Source organism: Centropristis striata, chromosome 15 (genome assembly GCF_030273125.1).
Source record: "Centropristis striata isolate RG_2023a ecotype Rhode Island chromosome 15, C.striata_1.0, whole genome shotgun sequence".
NCBI classification, from domain to species: domain Eukaryota; kingdom Metazoa; phylum Chordata; class Actinopteri; order Perciformes; family Serranidae; genus Centropristis; species Centropristis striata.
The window spans coordinates 31,736,549-31,754,323 of NC_081531.1; the positions used below are offsets into that span (position 1 = coordinate 31,736,549).

The 17,775-nt window shown below is 37.3% G+C and overlaps 1 protein-coding gene across 1 annotated transcript in view; it reads left to right on the forward strand.

Annotated features, from left to right (window-relative positions):
• Positions 1 to 17,775, forward strand: part of LOC131986242 (ryanodine receptor 1-like) — a 65,007-nt gene that overhangs the window by 27,356 nt on the left and 19,876 nt on the right. The window contains exons 66-84 of the mRNA XM_059351095.1: positions 58 to 169; positions 755 to 836; positions 927 to 1,057; positions 1,140 to 1,460; positions 1,558 to 1,798; positions 2,326 to 2,413; positions 2,501 to 2,593; positions 6,806 to 6,976; positions 7,121 to 7,180; positions 7,672 to 7,806; positions 9,171 to 9,283; positions 9,736 to 9,832; positions 9,930 to 10,039; positions 10,119 to 10,170; positions 10,271 to 10,363; positions 13,337 to 13,436; positions 13,535 to 13,614; positions 13,707 to 13,783; positions 13,866 to 13,939. Of these exons, the coding sequence (XP_059207078.1) occupies positions 58 to 169; positions 755 to 836; positions 927 to 1,057; positions 1,140 to 1,460; positions 1,558 to 1,798; positions 2,326 to 2,413; positions 2,501 to 2,593; positions 6,806 to 6,976; positions 7,121 to 7,180; positions 7,672 to 7,806; positions 9,171 to 9,283; positions 9,736 to 9,832; positions 9,930 to 10,039; positions 10,119 to 10,170; positions 10,271 to 10,363; positions 13,337 to 13,436; positions 13,535 to 13,614; positions 13,707 to 13,783; positions 13,866 to 13,939 (2,230 nt within the window). The remainder of the gene's footprint in view (positions 1 to 57; positions 170 to 754; positions 837 to 926; positions 1,058 to 1,139; positions 1,461 to 1,557; positions 1,799 to 2,325; positions 2,414 to 2,500; positions 2,594 to 6,805; positions 6,977 to 7,120; positions 7,181 to 7,671; positions 7,807 to 9,170; positions 9,284 to 9,735; positions 9,833 to 9,929; positions 10,040 to 10,118; positions 10,171 to 10,270; positions 10,364 to 13,336; positions 13,437 to 13,534; positions 13,615 to 13,706; positions 13,784 to 13,865; positions 13,940 to 17,775) is intronic.

The following is a 17,775-nucleotide window of genomic DNA, read 5'->3' on the forward strand; positions in this document are numbered from 1 at the left end:
AAACATTGGACCAAAAATAGCCTTTGTCCAGTTTTGTGTTGCTTTTCTCCTTTAAAGCAAGTGAAAGGCGTGTCCCAGAACATTAACTACACAACCATCGCCCTGCTCCCGGTGCTTACTTCCCTGTTTGATCACATCGCTCAGCACCAGTTTGGAGATGATGTCATCTGTGAGTGCTTTCACATTCGTTTTATTTATGATTTACATTATGTTTGTCAGTGGAAGAAGTATTCAGATCCTTTACATCATTGAAAATACAAATACTAAACTGTGAAAATACAGAACTCCACTATGAGTAAATGTCCTTATTTCAAGTAAATGTAAGTATTATCAGCAAATTGTACTTTAAGTATCAAAGTAAAAGTACCCATTGTGCAGGAAAATGTTTCCTGTCAGTATTTTACTATTATATGTGTTGTTATGTTATGGTTGTGCTTATTTTAATTCCTTTATATACTTTGTCGAATCATTGTCACATAAGAACCATGTATTTTTTCACAGTCACATTTTTTTAAATAGTTTATTTAGCTCAAGAAGTAGGAGAATTTTCTATATACAAACGCATTGCAGTAAAGGGTACAATTTTTCCTCCAAGCAGAAGTAAGAGTAGAAATATAAAGATGCATAAAAGGGAAATACTCAAATAAAAAGCAATTACCTCAAAATTCTATTTAGTTACAGTCCACCACTGTGGACTGTGTACACTTATCAGTGTATCTTGACACTGCTGTACCTGCTTCTGTTTCTTATACAGTGGATGATCTACAGATGTCATGCTATCGCATCATGTGTAGCATCTACTCCCTTGGGACTGTCAAGAATCCACACGTTGAGAGGTAACCATATCTGCATACATTAATTTCTGTACAGTTATTTAAAAGTTGTACTTGGGAGCCTTTCTTTGTACTTTACTTTTACATTTACAGACAGAGGCCAGCGCTTGGAGAGTGTTTGGCTCACCTTGCAGCAGCTATGCCAGTGGCCTACTTAGAGCCCCATCTAAATGAATTCAACGCTTTCTCTGTCTACACCACAAAGACACCCAGAGAGAGAGCCAGTAAGTGCATTACCCCTTCCTCACATTTGTTTTCTGCCTGGCAAATTCCAATTTATTTCTCTTCCTCTCATCAATGCCAAAGTCTTGGGACTTCCCAACGAGGTCCAGGAATTATGCCCAGACATTCCAGAGCTGGATATTCTCCTGAAGGAGATTGGGGACTTGGCAGAGTCAGGTGCTCGTTATACTGAGATGCCTCACGTGATTGAAATCACCCTGCCCATGCTGTGTAACTACCTGCCTCGCTGGTGGGAGAGAGGACCTGAGAACTTCCCTGAAATGGAGGGCCGGGTCTGCACTGATGTCACATCAGAGCACCTTAATCAGCTGCTAGGCAGCATCATGAAAATTGTTGTCAACAACTTGGGTATCGATGAAGCTTCTTGGATGAAGAGGTTGGCTGGTGAGCACCTGTCAAAAATCTAATAACGTGTCACATGGTACACCTGAGTGAGTTTTTTTTTTACAAGTGAGATGGCACCCCTTGTTTTCTCTCTTAGTGTTTTCACAGCCCATTGTCAGCAGGGCAAAACCAGAAATGCTCAAGTCTCATTTCATCCCAACAATGGAGAAGCTGAAGAAACGCACTTCAAAGGTGGTGGCTGAAGAGGACCATTTGCGGATGGAGGGGAAATCAGAGGGGGATGAAGAAGACGGCACTATACGTGATGAGTTTGCTGTCCTCTGCAGAGACTTGTATGCCCTCTACCCTCTACTTATTCGCTATGTGGACAACAACAGGTAAAATAACAAACACCAATGTAATGTACATTTTGAGCTGTGAATCCTGCCTGGTGCTGAAAGAATTGAAACACATACAGTACAGGCCAAAAGTGTGGACACACACCTTCTCATTCAATGCGTTTTCTTTATTTTCACGACTATTTACATTATAGATTCTCACTGAAGGCATCAAAACTATGAATGAACACATATGGAATTATGTAGTTAACAAAAAAGTGTGAAATAACTGAAAACATGTCTTGTATTTTAGATTCCTCAAAGTAACCACCCTTTGCTTACTAGAATATAAGACATGTTTTCAGTTATTTCACACTTTTTTGTTAAGTACATAATTCCACATGTGTTCATTAGTAGTTTTGATGAATCTACAATGTAAATAGTCATGAAAATAAAGGAAACGCATTGAATGAGAAGGTGTGTCCAAACTTTTGGCCTGTACTGTATGCACCTATCTTTTCATATAATGTTCATTATATCAGTTTGTTGTGACTCAGGGGTCGGTTAAAGTAAATTTTCTGCTTCAGGGCAAGATGGCTGACATGCCCAGATGCAGATGCAGAAGAGCTCTTCCGAATGGTTGGAGAGGTCTTTATTTTCTGGTCCAAATCTCATGTAAGTTATTCATTTGGCCTTGAAATGCAACCATTTGCTTCAGCTTGTATATTTTCTAATGTTTCCCTGTTTCTCTCTCTTTTGTAGAACTTCAAACGAGAGGAGCAGAACTTTGTGGTGATGAATGAGATCAATAACATGTCATTCCTCACTGCTGACAGCAAGAGCAAGATGAGCAAGGTGAGTTGATGAAAGGCAGAACCAGGGCTGCAGCGGGACTGATCTTAAATCAGACATATTGTGAAACAACTGTGTGTATTCCTTTCTTTGTGCTGTTTTTTTTCTTTAATCATGATTGAAAAATGTACTTTACCAAAGATTTTCAGCCAGGTATTGATGGCCATTTATTAAACTATGATAACACTTAGTATGGCTGTAGGATAATCAAAATATTGGATCACACACTGTAATCCAACAAAGCAAACTGAAACAGAAAGGCCATGTGCGCCATCTTTACCAGGTACAGGATTTCAGTGCCTGAGTTTCTGGTAGTTTTCTGATTTTGTATATGTTCTATTTTTTATAATCCTTTTTCATTGGGCTTGGTAGAAACACAGGTTTTGATTTGAATTCACAATTTCTAGAACAGAAGCAGTTGTGTTAACAATATTCTCTCTTTGGCTGTCCCTTGTCCTCTTCTTTTGGGTTGCGGCTGGGTTTCCAGGGCGGGGACTCAGAGGTTAGACTTTGTTCCTGCACGACCGCTGTGCTGACCGCATGGCACCTCACTTTGGGGGAGCTTTTCATCAACCTCTCCAGCACACTGGCACTTCTGATCCACACACTCTCTCACACATCCACAAATACACACACTCACACACACACAAAGACACGCACATTCCATTCAGAGAGACATGACCCGAGGCAACTAATTCAGCACCAGCGATAAATGCTTTTTCTGTATATGCAGCTTGGCTGCTTAGTCATGAGTACTTTGCAGTCTATTAGCAGTGGAACAAAACTCAGTTGAGAATTTGTCATTTGCTATAAATATAGAGTTATATTTATTAATAGAATATGAAAATCCTAGCCAAAAGTTTCTTCAAAGGAGCAACAGATGGAACTTGGATCCACTTACACTGTCATGAGTATTTCAATACCCCAGTGTAAGAGCCTGTTCACTTGTGTACCAACACACACACACAGTCTTAGATCACTCAATGACTTCCACAAAGCTACTGATTTATCTCTACATAGACTTTAACTTCACTTAAATAAATAAATAAACATGCACTAGGAAGAAACACACATTATTCTCATAAAGGATCACTGGACAAAAGGGCAGGCCCCATCTGCGGGCCATCCCCTGTCCTGCCAGTGTGTGAGGGGGGGAGTCTGGAGGCGCTTGATGAAAGTACTCAGCTGTAGAGTTGGGCTCATGGCACTGGGCTTTACACTAAGCCCAAGGCGGCAGTGAGAGCACAGTGCCATCATCCTGTCACTGAGTTTGCTCTTTTCTGATCATAGTTGAGGTGGAGTCTTTTAGTATGTCTTTTGTTTCTTTTTGTTGAAGGATGGTTGACCTGTAGCTTTTGTAATGCAGCTTTTTGCCACTAGGGGATGATGTTAGTCTTCTCTGTGCTCTTTCTTCTCTCCTCCCTGGAAAAAGCCATGGATCATCATGGTTTAGTTTCCTTCCTAGTATCCACACTAACACATGACTTGATGCTTAACGCCACTGAAGCAGATTTCCTGAATCATTTGTTGGGTTCCCTCTTTAAAAAATGCTCAAAATGACCATGAACCTAACCATTACATTAATTCACTCTTATTATCTATATTATTCCGCAAAATGCTTTGCACCCTGTTCCCTCTAAACTAGTCTTCCATAACGCACTTGTGTTTGGCACTGATTTGAAGCAGAAGCAGTGGCTGGGTTAGTTAATTTGACACTGATAGTGTTTATTAATTAACTGAAATAGCGCGCAGAGGGCCTCAAGGGGATGTCTAACTATGACATTCAAACAAACACCCATTGTGAAAAGATTTCAAATAGAAAGCCTCTAACAGGCTTCATTTGTCACTTTTCCATTTCAGGCTTAATGTATGTGGTCTCAATTCTAATTTTAATTAATGAACAGGCCCACCTTTAAAATCTAGCCATTATTTTCACAAGGCAAGCTGAGGGTTTACACACTTTAGCCACTGAAAAGATAACCATAATAACAAACTTGGGATTTTATAAAGCGGACCATATTTGGTGCTTCTTGTACTTTCTAGGAGCAATATGTGTAATAACTGAGTGTTAATGAGTATTATTAATACCGCTTACCACACATCTATATAGTCATCAAGTCCCGAAGTTCGCTTTAAGTATTTGACTTTCTCAACTTGCCAGTAACTTTGCAACCTCTGCTGCACTGCGAGGTGGCTGTTACTGTGTGATTTTGTCATCTACACTTCTATGGATCAAATAGATATACCATGTGACCTATTCATAGAGCATGCATTTAATAGACTAAACATTCATATTACAAAATGCATCTATATATTGTATACTCTCATATACATTTGCACATCTTGGAGGACTCCAGAAAGAGCAGATAACAGAAGGACTGATATGCAGCCAATTTCCTGATTAAACTCAACAAACAAACCAAACATGTTTTTCAAATGCCTTATGATTTACTCATAAAAACATTGTGGCAGAGAATGCAGAATAAAATACTGCAAGTTTGACAAACGATTTCAGTGAGGGCTTTATGAGCATCTAGCAGCTATTATATTCCAACTATTGAGATTCAAATTAATTGGAGACAAAAAAAAATTCCACTCGACAAAGATCATAAACCCTTGAACTACAAGTAACTGAATAATTTAATACTGAGAAATGTTAATGCTATGGAAAACCGCAGCTCCCCTTTTTACTTGAGTTGAGCTGTCAACTTCCTCATAGACCCCTTTTTTTCGTAGATTTTTTTTTTTTGTAGAAGTTTGCAACCTGTACTTCTTCTACTCAGCTGGAGGATTACAGCTATGCATAGCCTATTGCACCAACTTCTGATCTGATTAGCTTAGTGTATTTGCTCGAAACCACTTGATGGAAATTTGCATTTCATTTTTGCAACATTTCAAATGTTCGCGTGAAATAAGCTTGGCAATTTAATCTAAACACGGTTTGTCTATGTGCTCAACCCCCTCATGTTTTTAAATCATAATGGCACCTGCTGGAGGGTGGAAATCCTCAGCACAATCATGGTGGAAAGATTATATTTATGTATTACAAATATGTTCTGTGTTTGTTTGATTGACACATTTTGTATTTCTAAACAAAATGCTTAGTTTGTTAATGGTGTTTAGCATTTGCACACCACATTGTGTGTCAGTAAATTGTGGGGGCATTTGTTAAACATGTTTTTATTTTTATTTTTTTTAAAAGTTTTATCAGGAAATTAGCTCCATAGACTGAACTCGCATAGAAACAGAACAGGAGTTCAGGAGGCGAGCACAGGGACATATCCCATGGACAGTTTGTTTTACTGTAGATGTGTGATTCTAACAGCCTGCTGACTAATAGGTCTCTAACTCTAATCTCAAGAGTTTTGTTATGTAACTTCATCTAATATTGTAATCTTTCACCAAGGGCTGCTGTTGTTACAAAATGTAATTCACAATTGGAGAAAAAGATATTTTGTTCCGGCAATTTATCCTGTCCACGGAATGCGGAATGGGTTGTCACTTGAATGAAATCTGTTTCTGTTGCATGTTTTGTAAATGCAATTTCACTTATTTTTATAAGACCCATTCCTTTCAGCTACCCTTTCCCCAAGCCAGCTATATCCCCACTTTGCCCACACATTTTCACTATACCCTCTACTTACCAGTCTGAGCTCAGAGAAACAAAGGGTTTTTTATATTTGGGGAAGAACAGACAATAGACATTCCAATATAGGTACTTCCTGTTCTTTACATATTGTTGACAGCAACATGTTTCATATAAATCCCCAGTGAATGTAGTTGGTTACTTCTACATGGCGAGATCTACTGTTTGCATAATTGCATTATTAGCATCTTGCAGTTCTGTATAGTGCTCAGCCTTTACTGAAAAGTATTGTAGAATTATGTTCAATAGTTATTATGAAAACAGTCGCCTATGTTTTGCCATACATTTTATTACATTTTATATTATATATAAAATATACTTTGTGTGATGTACAGTAGCATATACATGGAATCAGTTGCATTTTTTGTCTCATGGTGTTGCAGTCACTCCTTCCATTTTTGGAAAAAGTAGTTTATTACCAATGAGCACTTATATCCATGAAAGTGACTGCCTGGCATTGAATCAAGGCTGCAATATGTTTGGTACAAAGCAGCGGTAACTGTCGTGTCATACCTCTGGCATTTTGTGAGATACTATGAATGCTTTTTGGTTATTGTCCCTTTTCTCAGGGCGGAGGCTCAGACACCGAACGTACCAAGAAGAAACGGCGTGGAGATCGTTACTCTGTGCAGACTTCACTTATTGTGGCTGCCTTGAAAAAGATGCTCCCCACAGGCCTTAACATGTGCTCCCCGGCCGATCAGGAGCTTATCAACTTGGCCAAGATCAGATACTCTTTGGTAGATTTTTCATGACTTTGATTAAACTTGATCTAGTAAACATCTGTTGTTTGATGTTGAATGCTGTAAAACAGTAACCATTCCAGTTTTACCTCCAAAATCAGTTTTAGGCAGGCAATAGTTGATAAAACTTTTGCTTTGCAGAGAGACACTGATGAAGAAGTAAGAGAGTTCCTGCAGAACAACCTTCATCTTCAGGGAAAGGTATAATTCCTAGACTGCTGGTCCAATAGTGTTGTACAGTACAGGCCAAAAGTTTGGACACACACCTTCTCATTAAATGCGTTTTCTTTATTTACATGACTATTTACATTGTAGATTCTCACTGAAGGCATCAAAACTATGAATGAACACATATGGAATTATGTACTTAACAAAAAAGTGTGAAATAACTGAAAACATGTCTTGTATTTTAGATTCCTCAAAGTAACCACCCTTTGCTTACTAGAATATAAGACATGTTTTCAGTTATTTCACACTTTTTTGTTAAGTACATAATTCCATATGTGTTCATTAATAGTTTTGATGTATCTACAATGTAAATAGTCATGAAAATAAAGGAAACACATTGAATGAGAAGGTGTGTCCAAACTTTTGGCCTGTACTGTATTTACCACCAAGGAATCAGATTTGTGATGATAAATAATCTGCCAACATACTTATGAAAATGCTCTGTACCCATGTGTCGTGGAAAGGTGGACAACCCATCCATGCGCTGGCAAATGGCCCTGTACAAGGAGATGGCAGGGAAGGCTGAAGATGCTGACGCTCCAGTCAAAGTTGTCAAGCGAGTGCAGGAAGTTTCTGCTGTCCTCTACCACCTTGAAGTGGTGAGCTGTCATTCTCAACCATACCTGTACTAACTGTTGTAGTAAAGCATACTATCTCTCTTTAGCTCTGGAAAAAATAGGACTTTATTCTACTAGTTGTGTACATATTATCAGAAACAGATAAATAATTTACTTTATGTTTACTTTATATACTTTATAATTTTGTGTAGATGTGAAAGTTATTTACAAGTTGCTAATTATGTTGAGTTTGGAAGAAAACAGGGGAAAAATGTGCTGCTTTACAAGCACACTAAGAATACAGAAATAAGTCCCTTCTAATTTTCTTTGAAACCTTAGTTATTAGAGTAAAGGGAAGAGTAAAAACAAACAATCAAGGCATACTGCAATAAGAGCTATTTGATGCACAAATAGCTCTTATTGCAGTATACCTTGATTGTTTGTTTTTACTCTTCCTGTAAGTCGCTTTGGATAAAAGCGTCTGCTAAATGACTAAATGTAAATGTAAATGTATTAGTGTGATATGAACCATTCCACTGTGGTCCACTACAAGACAGCAAATAATAACAACTGATCAGAGGCAAATACTTGCTTGACTGTTATAAAGTCTGAGCTACAGTTTAAAAAAAATATGATTTAGTATCTGTGCTCAAAATAGAAGACAGCATTGGTGCAAATGTTTGAGGTAAATCAGTCGAAAAATGAACAGCTGTGACTTTAAGGAGCAGTGTGTAGGTTATAAGGTCAAGGTCAAGGTCACGTTTATTTATAGAGCACTTTATATACAACCAAGGTTGACCAAAGTGCTTTACATAACTGAATCACAACAAAAAATCCAATGCAATACAAGATACATAATTGAATAAAAAGACAATTTAATCTAATAATATATGAGATGAGATGTACAATACAGCACCCAGAAACAACTTTCTTCTCACGCAGGTTCAAAAGCCTGGGAGAAAAGCCTGGTCTTAAGAGAAGATTTAAAAATGTCCAATGTCTAAGGATATATGTTGGTGAAAATGGAATATAATATTCATAATTTTGTTTCCACTAGTGTATAAACACCTAAAACTAAGAATCATTAGTGTTTTTGTTCGCTTGGAAGGAGCCGTTCATATCTACATAGAAAGCGGGTGCTTTTCCACTGAGCTATGTTGCATCACAATGTTTCTACAGTAGCCCAGAACCAAACATTGGCTCTAGAGAGGGCCTTTTTTTATTATTATCGGAAGGCCATCATAGGTTCTAGTGCACACTTGGAAACAAAGGGCTGAAGGAAGGGGTAATCGGTGTATTCACACTGGTCCATTTTAAGGCTTTTCCTGCCGTACATAAAAAAATTACTATAGGAATTATTTTGGCCACTTTGTGGCTCTCACCAATGTCTATCTTCTGTGGCACAGACGGAGCACCCATTTAAATCCAAGAAGATGGTGTGGCACAAACTGTTGTCCAAGCAGAGGCGCAGGGCTGTGGTCGCCTGCTTTAGGATGACGCCACTATACAACATCCCAAGGTGAGGAAGGTGCATCAAGTCCAGAACTGACAAAGACAGACTGGGCAATTAATCAAACTTTATTTTAAATTACCATTTTTGGTTTTCAGTGTTTATGACAAGGCCATCAAGATGATACAATTTTTTTGCTTGCTTTCTGACTGGAATATCTTGAATAAAGTTAACCAAAATTTTGAATATATGTTAAGGAGTTTTCAGTAGGTTGCTGTTATGCTACAACATAGTTGATATTGTTTAATTTGATCAAATTTATTTTAATATTTTTTACATTATTTATTTGAAGTTGTACACTTTTTTTGTATTTTTTCAGTCAAGTCAATGAGTCATTATGTCAGTCATGTTTAACATAAGTGGTGGAATAATGTACAATCTGGGATGTTTGCTCACTAATTAACGTATATGTTTGAAAGCACAGATACATGTTTTATGTTTTGTTTGTTTTTTCATTGCAGGCACAGAGCATCAAATATGTTCCTTGAGGGATACAAACGCAATTGGCTTCACTCTGAGGGTTACTCATTTGAAGACAGGATGATAGATGACTTATCTGTGAGTGTCATCTCACATCTTACATCTGTTTCATCTTGAAGAGTTTTTTTTACCCTTCTGTGCTATCACTCAACCTTTCTCTTCTTGGACATGTCAGAAAGCAATGGAACAAGAGGAAGGAGACGAAGAGGAGGAAAAAGAAACAAAGCCAGATCCCCTCCACCAGCTTATTCTGCATTTCAGTCGTACCGCTCTAACAGAAAAGAGGTTAGATAAGTCCTCTCTGATCAAGCTGCTGGCATGTTATTCCTTGTTTACCAACTGTCTTCTCTTTTCTCCATTTCAGTAAACTTGATACAGATCATCTTTATATGGCATATGCAGATATTATGGCAAAGGTGAGTCATTACAAAGTTTTTTGACCTGAGCGTTGAAGTTTTTGCACAGTTTTCTTTGAAACACTCATATATTGTTTTCTTTTCCTTTCCATTTATTCAGAGTTGCCATATTGGTGAGGAAGAAGAAGGGGGAGAGGAAATGGTGGAAAATGCTGAGGATGAGATGTCCTTTGAGGTGCGACAGTCAGAACTGGTAATGGGCGGCCAGGGGCTAGGGACCAGGAACACAGTGGAGCGGTAGCTCTCAACGCATTGAGTGACGTCATCATCAGCGCATTACTTCACAATCACATCTCTCTCTTTTTCTTTGTGTCGTCTCCTTACCTCTGTCTGTTCTGTCTGTGCTCTGTCTCCTCTGTTACTATGTTCTGCTTCATTCATTGTGAGTTGCTTGATTTGGAAACACAAAGCTCCAATCCAGATGGATTTTTTTCAATGACAATGTGTAACCTAATCTTTTCAAATCCCACAACAATTTGGGACAAAGTCTTACTATACTTCAATTTCAACCAATTAATTAAACTTACCATTTACCACTTTTGTGTGTGCGACAAATCTGGATTGGGTCTTATTATATTAAATGAAGTCATTGTAATTTAACATCAACAATACTAATAAAGGTAATCAAAATAAAAATAATAATCACACTAATAAAACTTCACTTCAAAATCAGTTATCAACTCAACTTGATGGGCTGCGTAAACCACTTTGGATAAAGTTATGAAAACCAAGCATTGTGAAGGATAAATGTAGCTAAAAGATTTTCCTGTTACACAATAGCCTACCACATTGCCCATTACTCTAATTTTACTCTGCACAGCTGGCAACACCAGCTGCCACTGTGCCGGCCTGTATTGCATTTCTTTTGACAAGTTTAAACGTCTCAGTTGATCGACAGTGTCGTCACTAAAACAGCTTGTGCTGACTTTTACTGTTAGAGGCAACAGGAACGTAAGATTTGTTTGTTCTACCATAAAAAAAATTGTTGTGCTTTGTCACCACATTGTTGCTTTAAACTACTAAAGGGCTTATATCAAACTGGGGAGTTAGACATGCTAAAAGGCTGTAAAAAAAATAAAAAGGCTAGAGATTATATTTTTTCTGTTTTTAAAGGCCACTCAAATTCAAATCTCTTCGAAAATGATTGTGAATGTGATTTAACACACACTCATTGACTAGTGATGCCATTCCTCCCAGTTTATATAGCTGTCTTTCTCTCTGTCTCTCTCCCATCGCTCCATGTAATCCCTCTGACTGTCATAACATGTCAATAACTGAATGTTACTGATCAATGTTCCCTTCCCCCACTCACATAGCATACTGACAGACTACAGTGAAAGCCAGCGTAGAACACGCAACATTTAGAGCTCTTTATTTATACACATACTCATAGTATCAAAAGTCACATACATCATACAGTCCATAGTTCATAATGAGGTTTCATTAGACAGTCAGGGACTGCAGTTTGAGGTCCGACTGCACAACACGTAGTGGGTAGAGCGCGGCCAGGCATATGTGGGTAGGTGGGAGGGGGGTTGGGAGTGGGAGGGGAGGGAGGGAGGGGTGCTTTAGGGTCAGAATGTGGGATGCTACAACTTGATTTGTGATGTATGTGAACACAGGAATGTTACTCTGTCCTCTGAATTCAGAGATATTTATTTGATTGCCATTTTCCTTCTAAAAAGGCCATTTCATTCACAGTTGCTCAATATATATAAATTAAGATTTAGAGAGTAGAGTAGAAATTAAGGCCATTTAGAGCCAGAGCAATGCTTTTTTTTGTATTTGCTTTTTATATTTTTGCATTAATATATCAAAACATTTCTTAAAGCAAAGGCACACTGAATGAAATGGCAAAGAAATATCTCTGACACCAGGGGAATATAGTTCTTGTATAATTTAAAGTGTCTTATTTGCAGGGCCGCTGCAATAAAGACACTTTGGTAAACTACATGGCTAAAATGCTAAGCCAATGGGGCCGTTTCCTGTAGTCTAACGCTTGCTCCAGCCAGCAAACGTGAAGAAGTAGAGTAACAACTCCATGACTAATAAAGTGGGGTGACAGAATGTGTGCGAGGCTCAGAGAGGTACTTTATATGAACAGTAACAATCCATAATGCAAAAAGAAAATTAGCAGTGACAGAATATTTTATAAATTTATTGTTAATTCACAGAACTTAGACAACACATGAAAAGTTCTTTCTTGCTTTATGTATAGAGAGAGAGATTCCTAATGCTACAGTTATGTTTAATTTGTGAAAAGGTAAGTTGATAAGACTGTAATAAGATGAACAGCGAGGGCCTTGTGTGAAAGGAGAGTGGGTGTGAATTTAAATTGAGAATATGAATTGATAGAATGGACAACTCTTTACATTTAAACACCTGGAGCCTGTTGCACTAGGTGTAAATTCAGACTGAGCCTAGTTCTTATATAAGTGTTAAAGTGTATCTGTGATTTGGAAAAGGAACAAGAAGCCAAGCAACTTGGTTTCGGTTCTTGCCCCACCAATTGAATGTACAAGGATAAGATTTGCAACAAAGAATTGATCTACGTTGAAATATTTTTATTAAATATTGCTTCACAGGGACACCTCTAATCTGAAGGCAAATGTTGCGGTTAAAAAGACAGCTGGAGGACTTCCAGATATACTGCATCACTCACTTTTATTTTGTATGAATATTTCAAACCATATATTGAATGAGTTCTTTCAATTCTAATCTAGCACACTTTTTGTCAAATTCATTGATTGTCTCCTCACAGTCTGCTAACTGGGAAACAAACAATGAGAGACAAAAATAATCTCTCAGAGCATAACATAACATTAGTCCAGCCAAACAGCATTAGCTGCATTCATGCTTGTGCACAGAACAGTGAAAAGTTCATTAATGTGTACTGATTGGAGGGAATGTATATGTTTGGTTCAAGTTATAGTTCAAATTTCAACGATCTTTCTCCAGAATGGCAAACTCATTTAAAGCATTTTTTCAGTTCTTGTGTAAAATGTTGTTACTAAGAACTAAGGAAGGACTTATTTTTCATTGTTAATGGATTTATGAATAGTTGGTGCATCCCAATCCTGGTGTATTTGAGTCCACTCTATCTATTTAAATTCTCTGTGTGAAATATAACAGCACTAAATGTTAATGGTGTTTCTGTCCACTACAGGAAAAAGAAATGGAGAAACAAAGGCTCCTGTACCAGCAGTCCCGACTTCATAATCGTGGTGCTGCAGAGATGGTCCTGCAAATGATCAGTGCCTGCAAAGGTAGCTTTGTTCCTCATCTTCTTTTGTCCTGCAAACCTGACTGCACTGTTATTCAGTTTACCCATGCTAAGTTTATGTCTTTATCTTTTGTCATTGAGGTGAGACTGGACCAATGGTGACCACAACCCTCAAGCTGGGTATCTCCATCCTTAACGGAGGAAACAGTGAGGTTCAACGGGTATGTCTTCTGAAAACATTTTTGTCATTTTGAATATAAAGTAAGCTTAAAAAAAAGCTGTTTTTATGGGTAACCCCTCTTTTTTTGGTCAGAAAATGCTGGAGTACTTGAAGGATAAGAAGGACGTTGGATTCTTTTTGAGTGTCCAGGCGTTGATGCAGACATGCTGGTCAGTTTTCAGATTATTAACAAGATTTCAACTTTTGAATAGTGAAGTAACTTAAGTGGAAATGGGTTTATGATCTCTGCAGTGTCCTGGACCTGAATGCCTTTGAGAGGCAGAACAAGGCAGAGGGGCTGGGCATGGTTTCAGAGGAGGGCACTAGTAAGTCTCCTTACTCTCCTTACTCTCTTCGCATCACTTTTTCACACCTAATTGGGCCTAAGACAGACTAACACAGCCAGTGTTTGATAGCATCATGTAAATGATTATCTGCAGCATTTGAAGGTGCAGATCACTTTGTTAAATACACCTACATCACCCATCTAATTTCACGATAAAGTACATAATCACCAGTGATGGGGCACAAGTTTTATTTGAATATTGAAATACATGGTGACACTTACAATAACCAACTAAGTGATGTTTATAGATGGTTTATAAACCAATTATTAACCACTTACACAGTGCTATACATATTTAATCTTTAAAAGTTTTCAAACAATTTCTTAAAGGTATATGAATCATTTAAAAATCATTAACATACTTAATATGGTGTTAAAAATGTTAAAATGAGTAAAACTAAAACTATTAATAAACTATTGATTATAATTTATTGGTTTGTTAATGGTAAGGTAGCTATAAACTTACATTGATATACCATCGATTTGTCATTTATAGATGATGTAGTTAGTTAAACATTAATAAATTATGAATTTACCATTCTAAATGGCCTATATACAGTTTATAAATGGCGATTAAACATTAATAAACTATCTGTTTGCCATTTATAAATGATGGTTATTGTAAAGTGTTACCAAATAAATTCATATACTGTACCACAACAAAAGAATAATAACAGAACATGTACAACTCATGATACTACTATTGTCATTACCATTTGTTGTAATACAACGTTCAACCCAACAGCACAGGTGACATGACAGCAGCCGTCCTGTAAACTTTTGCTGAGCCTACATGGGCTAACATCATAGTATCAACCCTTTATCACCTGGAAGGATGACAATAGCAATTTTCGGAGGTGTTATAATTTCATTTTGTAATTTCTTATCACAAGCACACATTTTGGTGAACTTTGCACAGCAAGTTGTGGGCTAAAACCAAAGGGGATTTCGTATTTTTTAGCAACATCACATACATTCAGGAAGGAGAATAATGAAGCAGTAGCAAGTTATTTTCCTCATCAACATTAACATACAAAAAAAAAATCAATCAATTAAGATATAACAAATAGACATTCTGAGAATCTACTACTACATCCTCCATCTGTCACATTTCCTATTCAAATTTTGATTTAATTGAATGATTAGTTTCCTAACATGAAACATTAACACTTGTATAACAGTTAAATAATTAGATTTGAGGATTTATAGTTTAAGTTTATAGTATGTCTAGTAGTTTGACTTGTTGATTGGGCTTCACCTACTGTGTTACCAACTTTTTGTTGTCATCTAATTCTTGAGGTTCATTTGAAATTCTACCTGAATGAATTTGCCATGGAATGTTGTTAATCTCCCCCTCCTCATCTCTTAGTCCTCTACTGTTGTCAACACACTGATCCTCTCTCCCTTCCCCACGATCACTGCCACCTCTCCCTTGTCCCTCCTTTCATGGTCCTCAGACTTGAACCTAGATCGGGGTAAATCATGTTTCAGTCCATCTGCCTCTCTTTTCTCTCATTCCTTTTTCTCTCCTCTGTCCCTCTCGCGCCATCACTTCTTTTTCTAACGCTGAAACTCCACCAAGAGAGGATTGGATGCCTCTGTCCATCTTTCATGTTTCATAGCTCGTGCCCCTCCTTACATTACTCGTTCATTTCAAAAGACAATGAATGGAATCTGGTCTAATAAAACTGTGAGTGGACCCTTAATGAAAAATATTTGAGCTCCTCGTTTCACAACCTTAACTTCATCCACACTTTTCAGTTACATCATCTGTTGTTTATCGTTTGTAGTTGTCTGTTGTCTTAAATAGGTATTTTTCAACTGGGACACTATTTGACCTTGTTTTTGTGTCTAAGTGACTAATGGGGACAAGAATTTTTAAAATTGATCCCATACTGAGTGAGAGTGTTGCAGCCAGCAGCTACAAATGGGCTGTCCAGTGAAAGTGCTTGTTTTTGCCATTGACAGGCACAAAGTGTGTTTTTAAAGTCTGGGTAAAGTAAAGTATGAAAATATATTTTACAAGGTACAAAATAATAGCTGAAAACATGTTAAAAAAAAGACGATATATGACTGAACTTGCGTGTTTAAAATCATGTCTTGATGACACATTGGAGCTTCCTTTTCATAACTCTGCCCCCAACACTACATAATTATGTTTACCAATGGTGGCTAGCGTTGATACATTTACTTATAACGTTTGCTGAAGCTAACGTTAACTTGTGTCAGCGGTCATAGCAACAGAAGATTACAATGTCTAAGGTTATATCCTACATTCGCGCTATTTCTGGATCATTTTATGAACCTAAAAATAAGCCCTAATTGTCTGCAGTTGGTTGTAAGAACCTCCATGCTGAAGACAATGGCACACAAACCAAATTGTTTACACTTTTTTTTTCTCTGATTCAAATTTGGCTGGGTGTTTAATAACACAGTTTTCTGTGGTGTGGAAAAATCAGGTGCTTTATCCAGACAAAGTTTCTGACGATATTATGGAAAGCACCTTACAGAGAAATGAAAATGTTTTACCTTTTGCTCGATTCGGTCTGTTTGTTGTTGTGTCTAACCAAGAAGAAGTCTCATCCTGAAATCTGTGTGGCCTCTTCCAAACTGTCAAAATCAGATATGCTTTCAACCACAGCATTGAGTATCTTTTAGATAACGCTAAGCTTCCCTCTCTGTACTCCACCTTAGCAAACTCCCTCTCCGTCGTTGCTTGTCTTCTGGCAACAAGTCACCTTGTGGAATTTCAGAACAAGATTTCTCTTTGAGTGATGCTTGGTTAGGCCCAGTAACAAACAGACCGGATCAAGCAAAAGTTAGGGAAAAAGGTTTTTTTTGCTTTCCATAATGTTTTCAGACTCTCAGTAACAATCTGAGCCCATCATCGGTAAATACCTTTCAGTACAGCATGTTTGCCGGCTGCAGCGCTTTCACACAGAAACAAAATGAATGTGAATGTCGAGTGTACCAAATGTTGAATTGACAGATTTACAGACTTGGGTGTCTATTGGTCATTAGCTCAACTCTCCTCAATCTGTAATTTCCATTCAACTGAAGAATGTGCAGTCCTTTGTGCTGGATTCCCTTCAACATTTTGATGGACAATGCCCCAACCTCTCTGACATTTAACTCTGCTGCATTAGAGCATCGTTGGTGTGTGCTGCATGAATCTGTGTCTGTGTGTCAGTGTGTGTGTTCATTACAGTCAGTGGTGGATTGGGATTTTAAAATGTGCAGTAATTTTATCAAGCCTATCCATTATTAAATAAATACACAAATGCATTAATAATAAAAAAAATATGCCTATCAAATAAATTATAAAAATATGTTTTCCAAAGGACAATTTTTGTGTGGGAGTCAAGTCAAAAATCCAGTGTCAAAGTCCCCTGAAATAAATTAAAAGCATTTCTTTAAAATAAAGCCTGTTTATTTATTTAATGGACAACATTACCCATTTATATATATTTATTTTTACATGTATTTATATATTTATTGCCTCTTGGATTTATTTTTTCAGCTATATTTTTGTATTTCATAGGCATATTTATTTATTTATTTATTTATTTAATCTTGACTTAAATGGCATTTCATAGACACAAACTTGAAAATCCAGACTTTCTCTAACCTGCTCAGTTTTTACAATTTTTTTTGCATAATAAAAATTATAAAAGAAATGTCTACGTTAATCGATGATGATAAATCTTCAGGTGCGCCAGTTCACCCCTGAGTACTGCAATGTTCTGACTTTATTGCTGTCTTTCTATCTGTACAACATTGCATTATGTTTGTTTCTACGTGTTTTTAATGTGACTG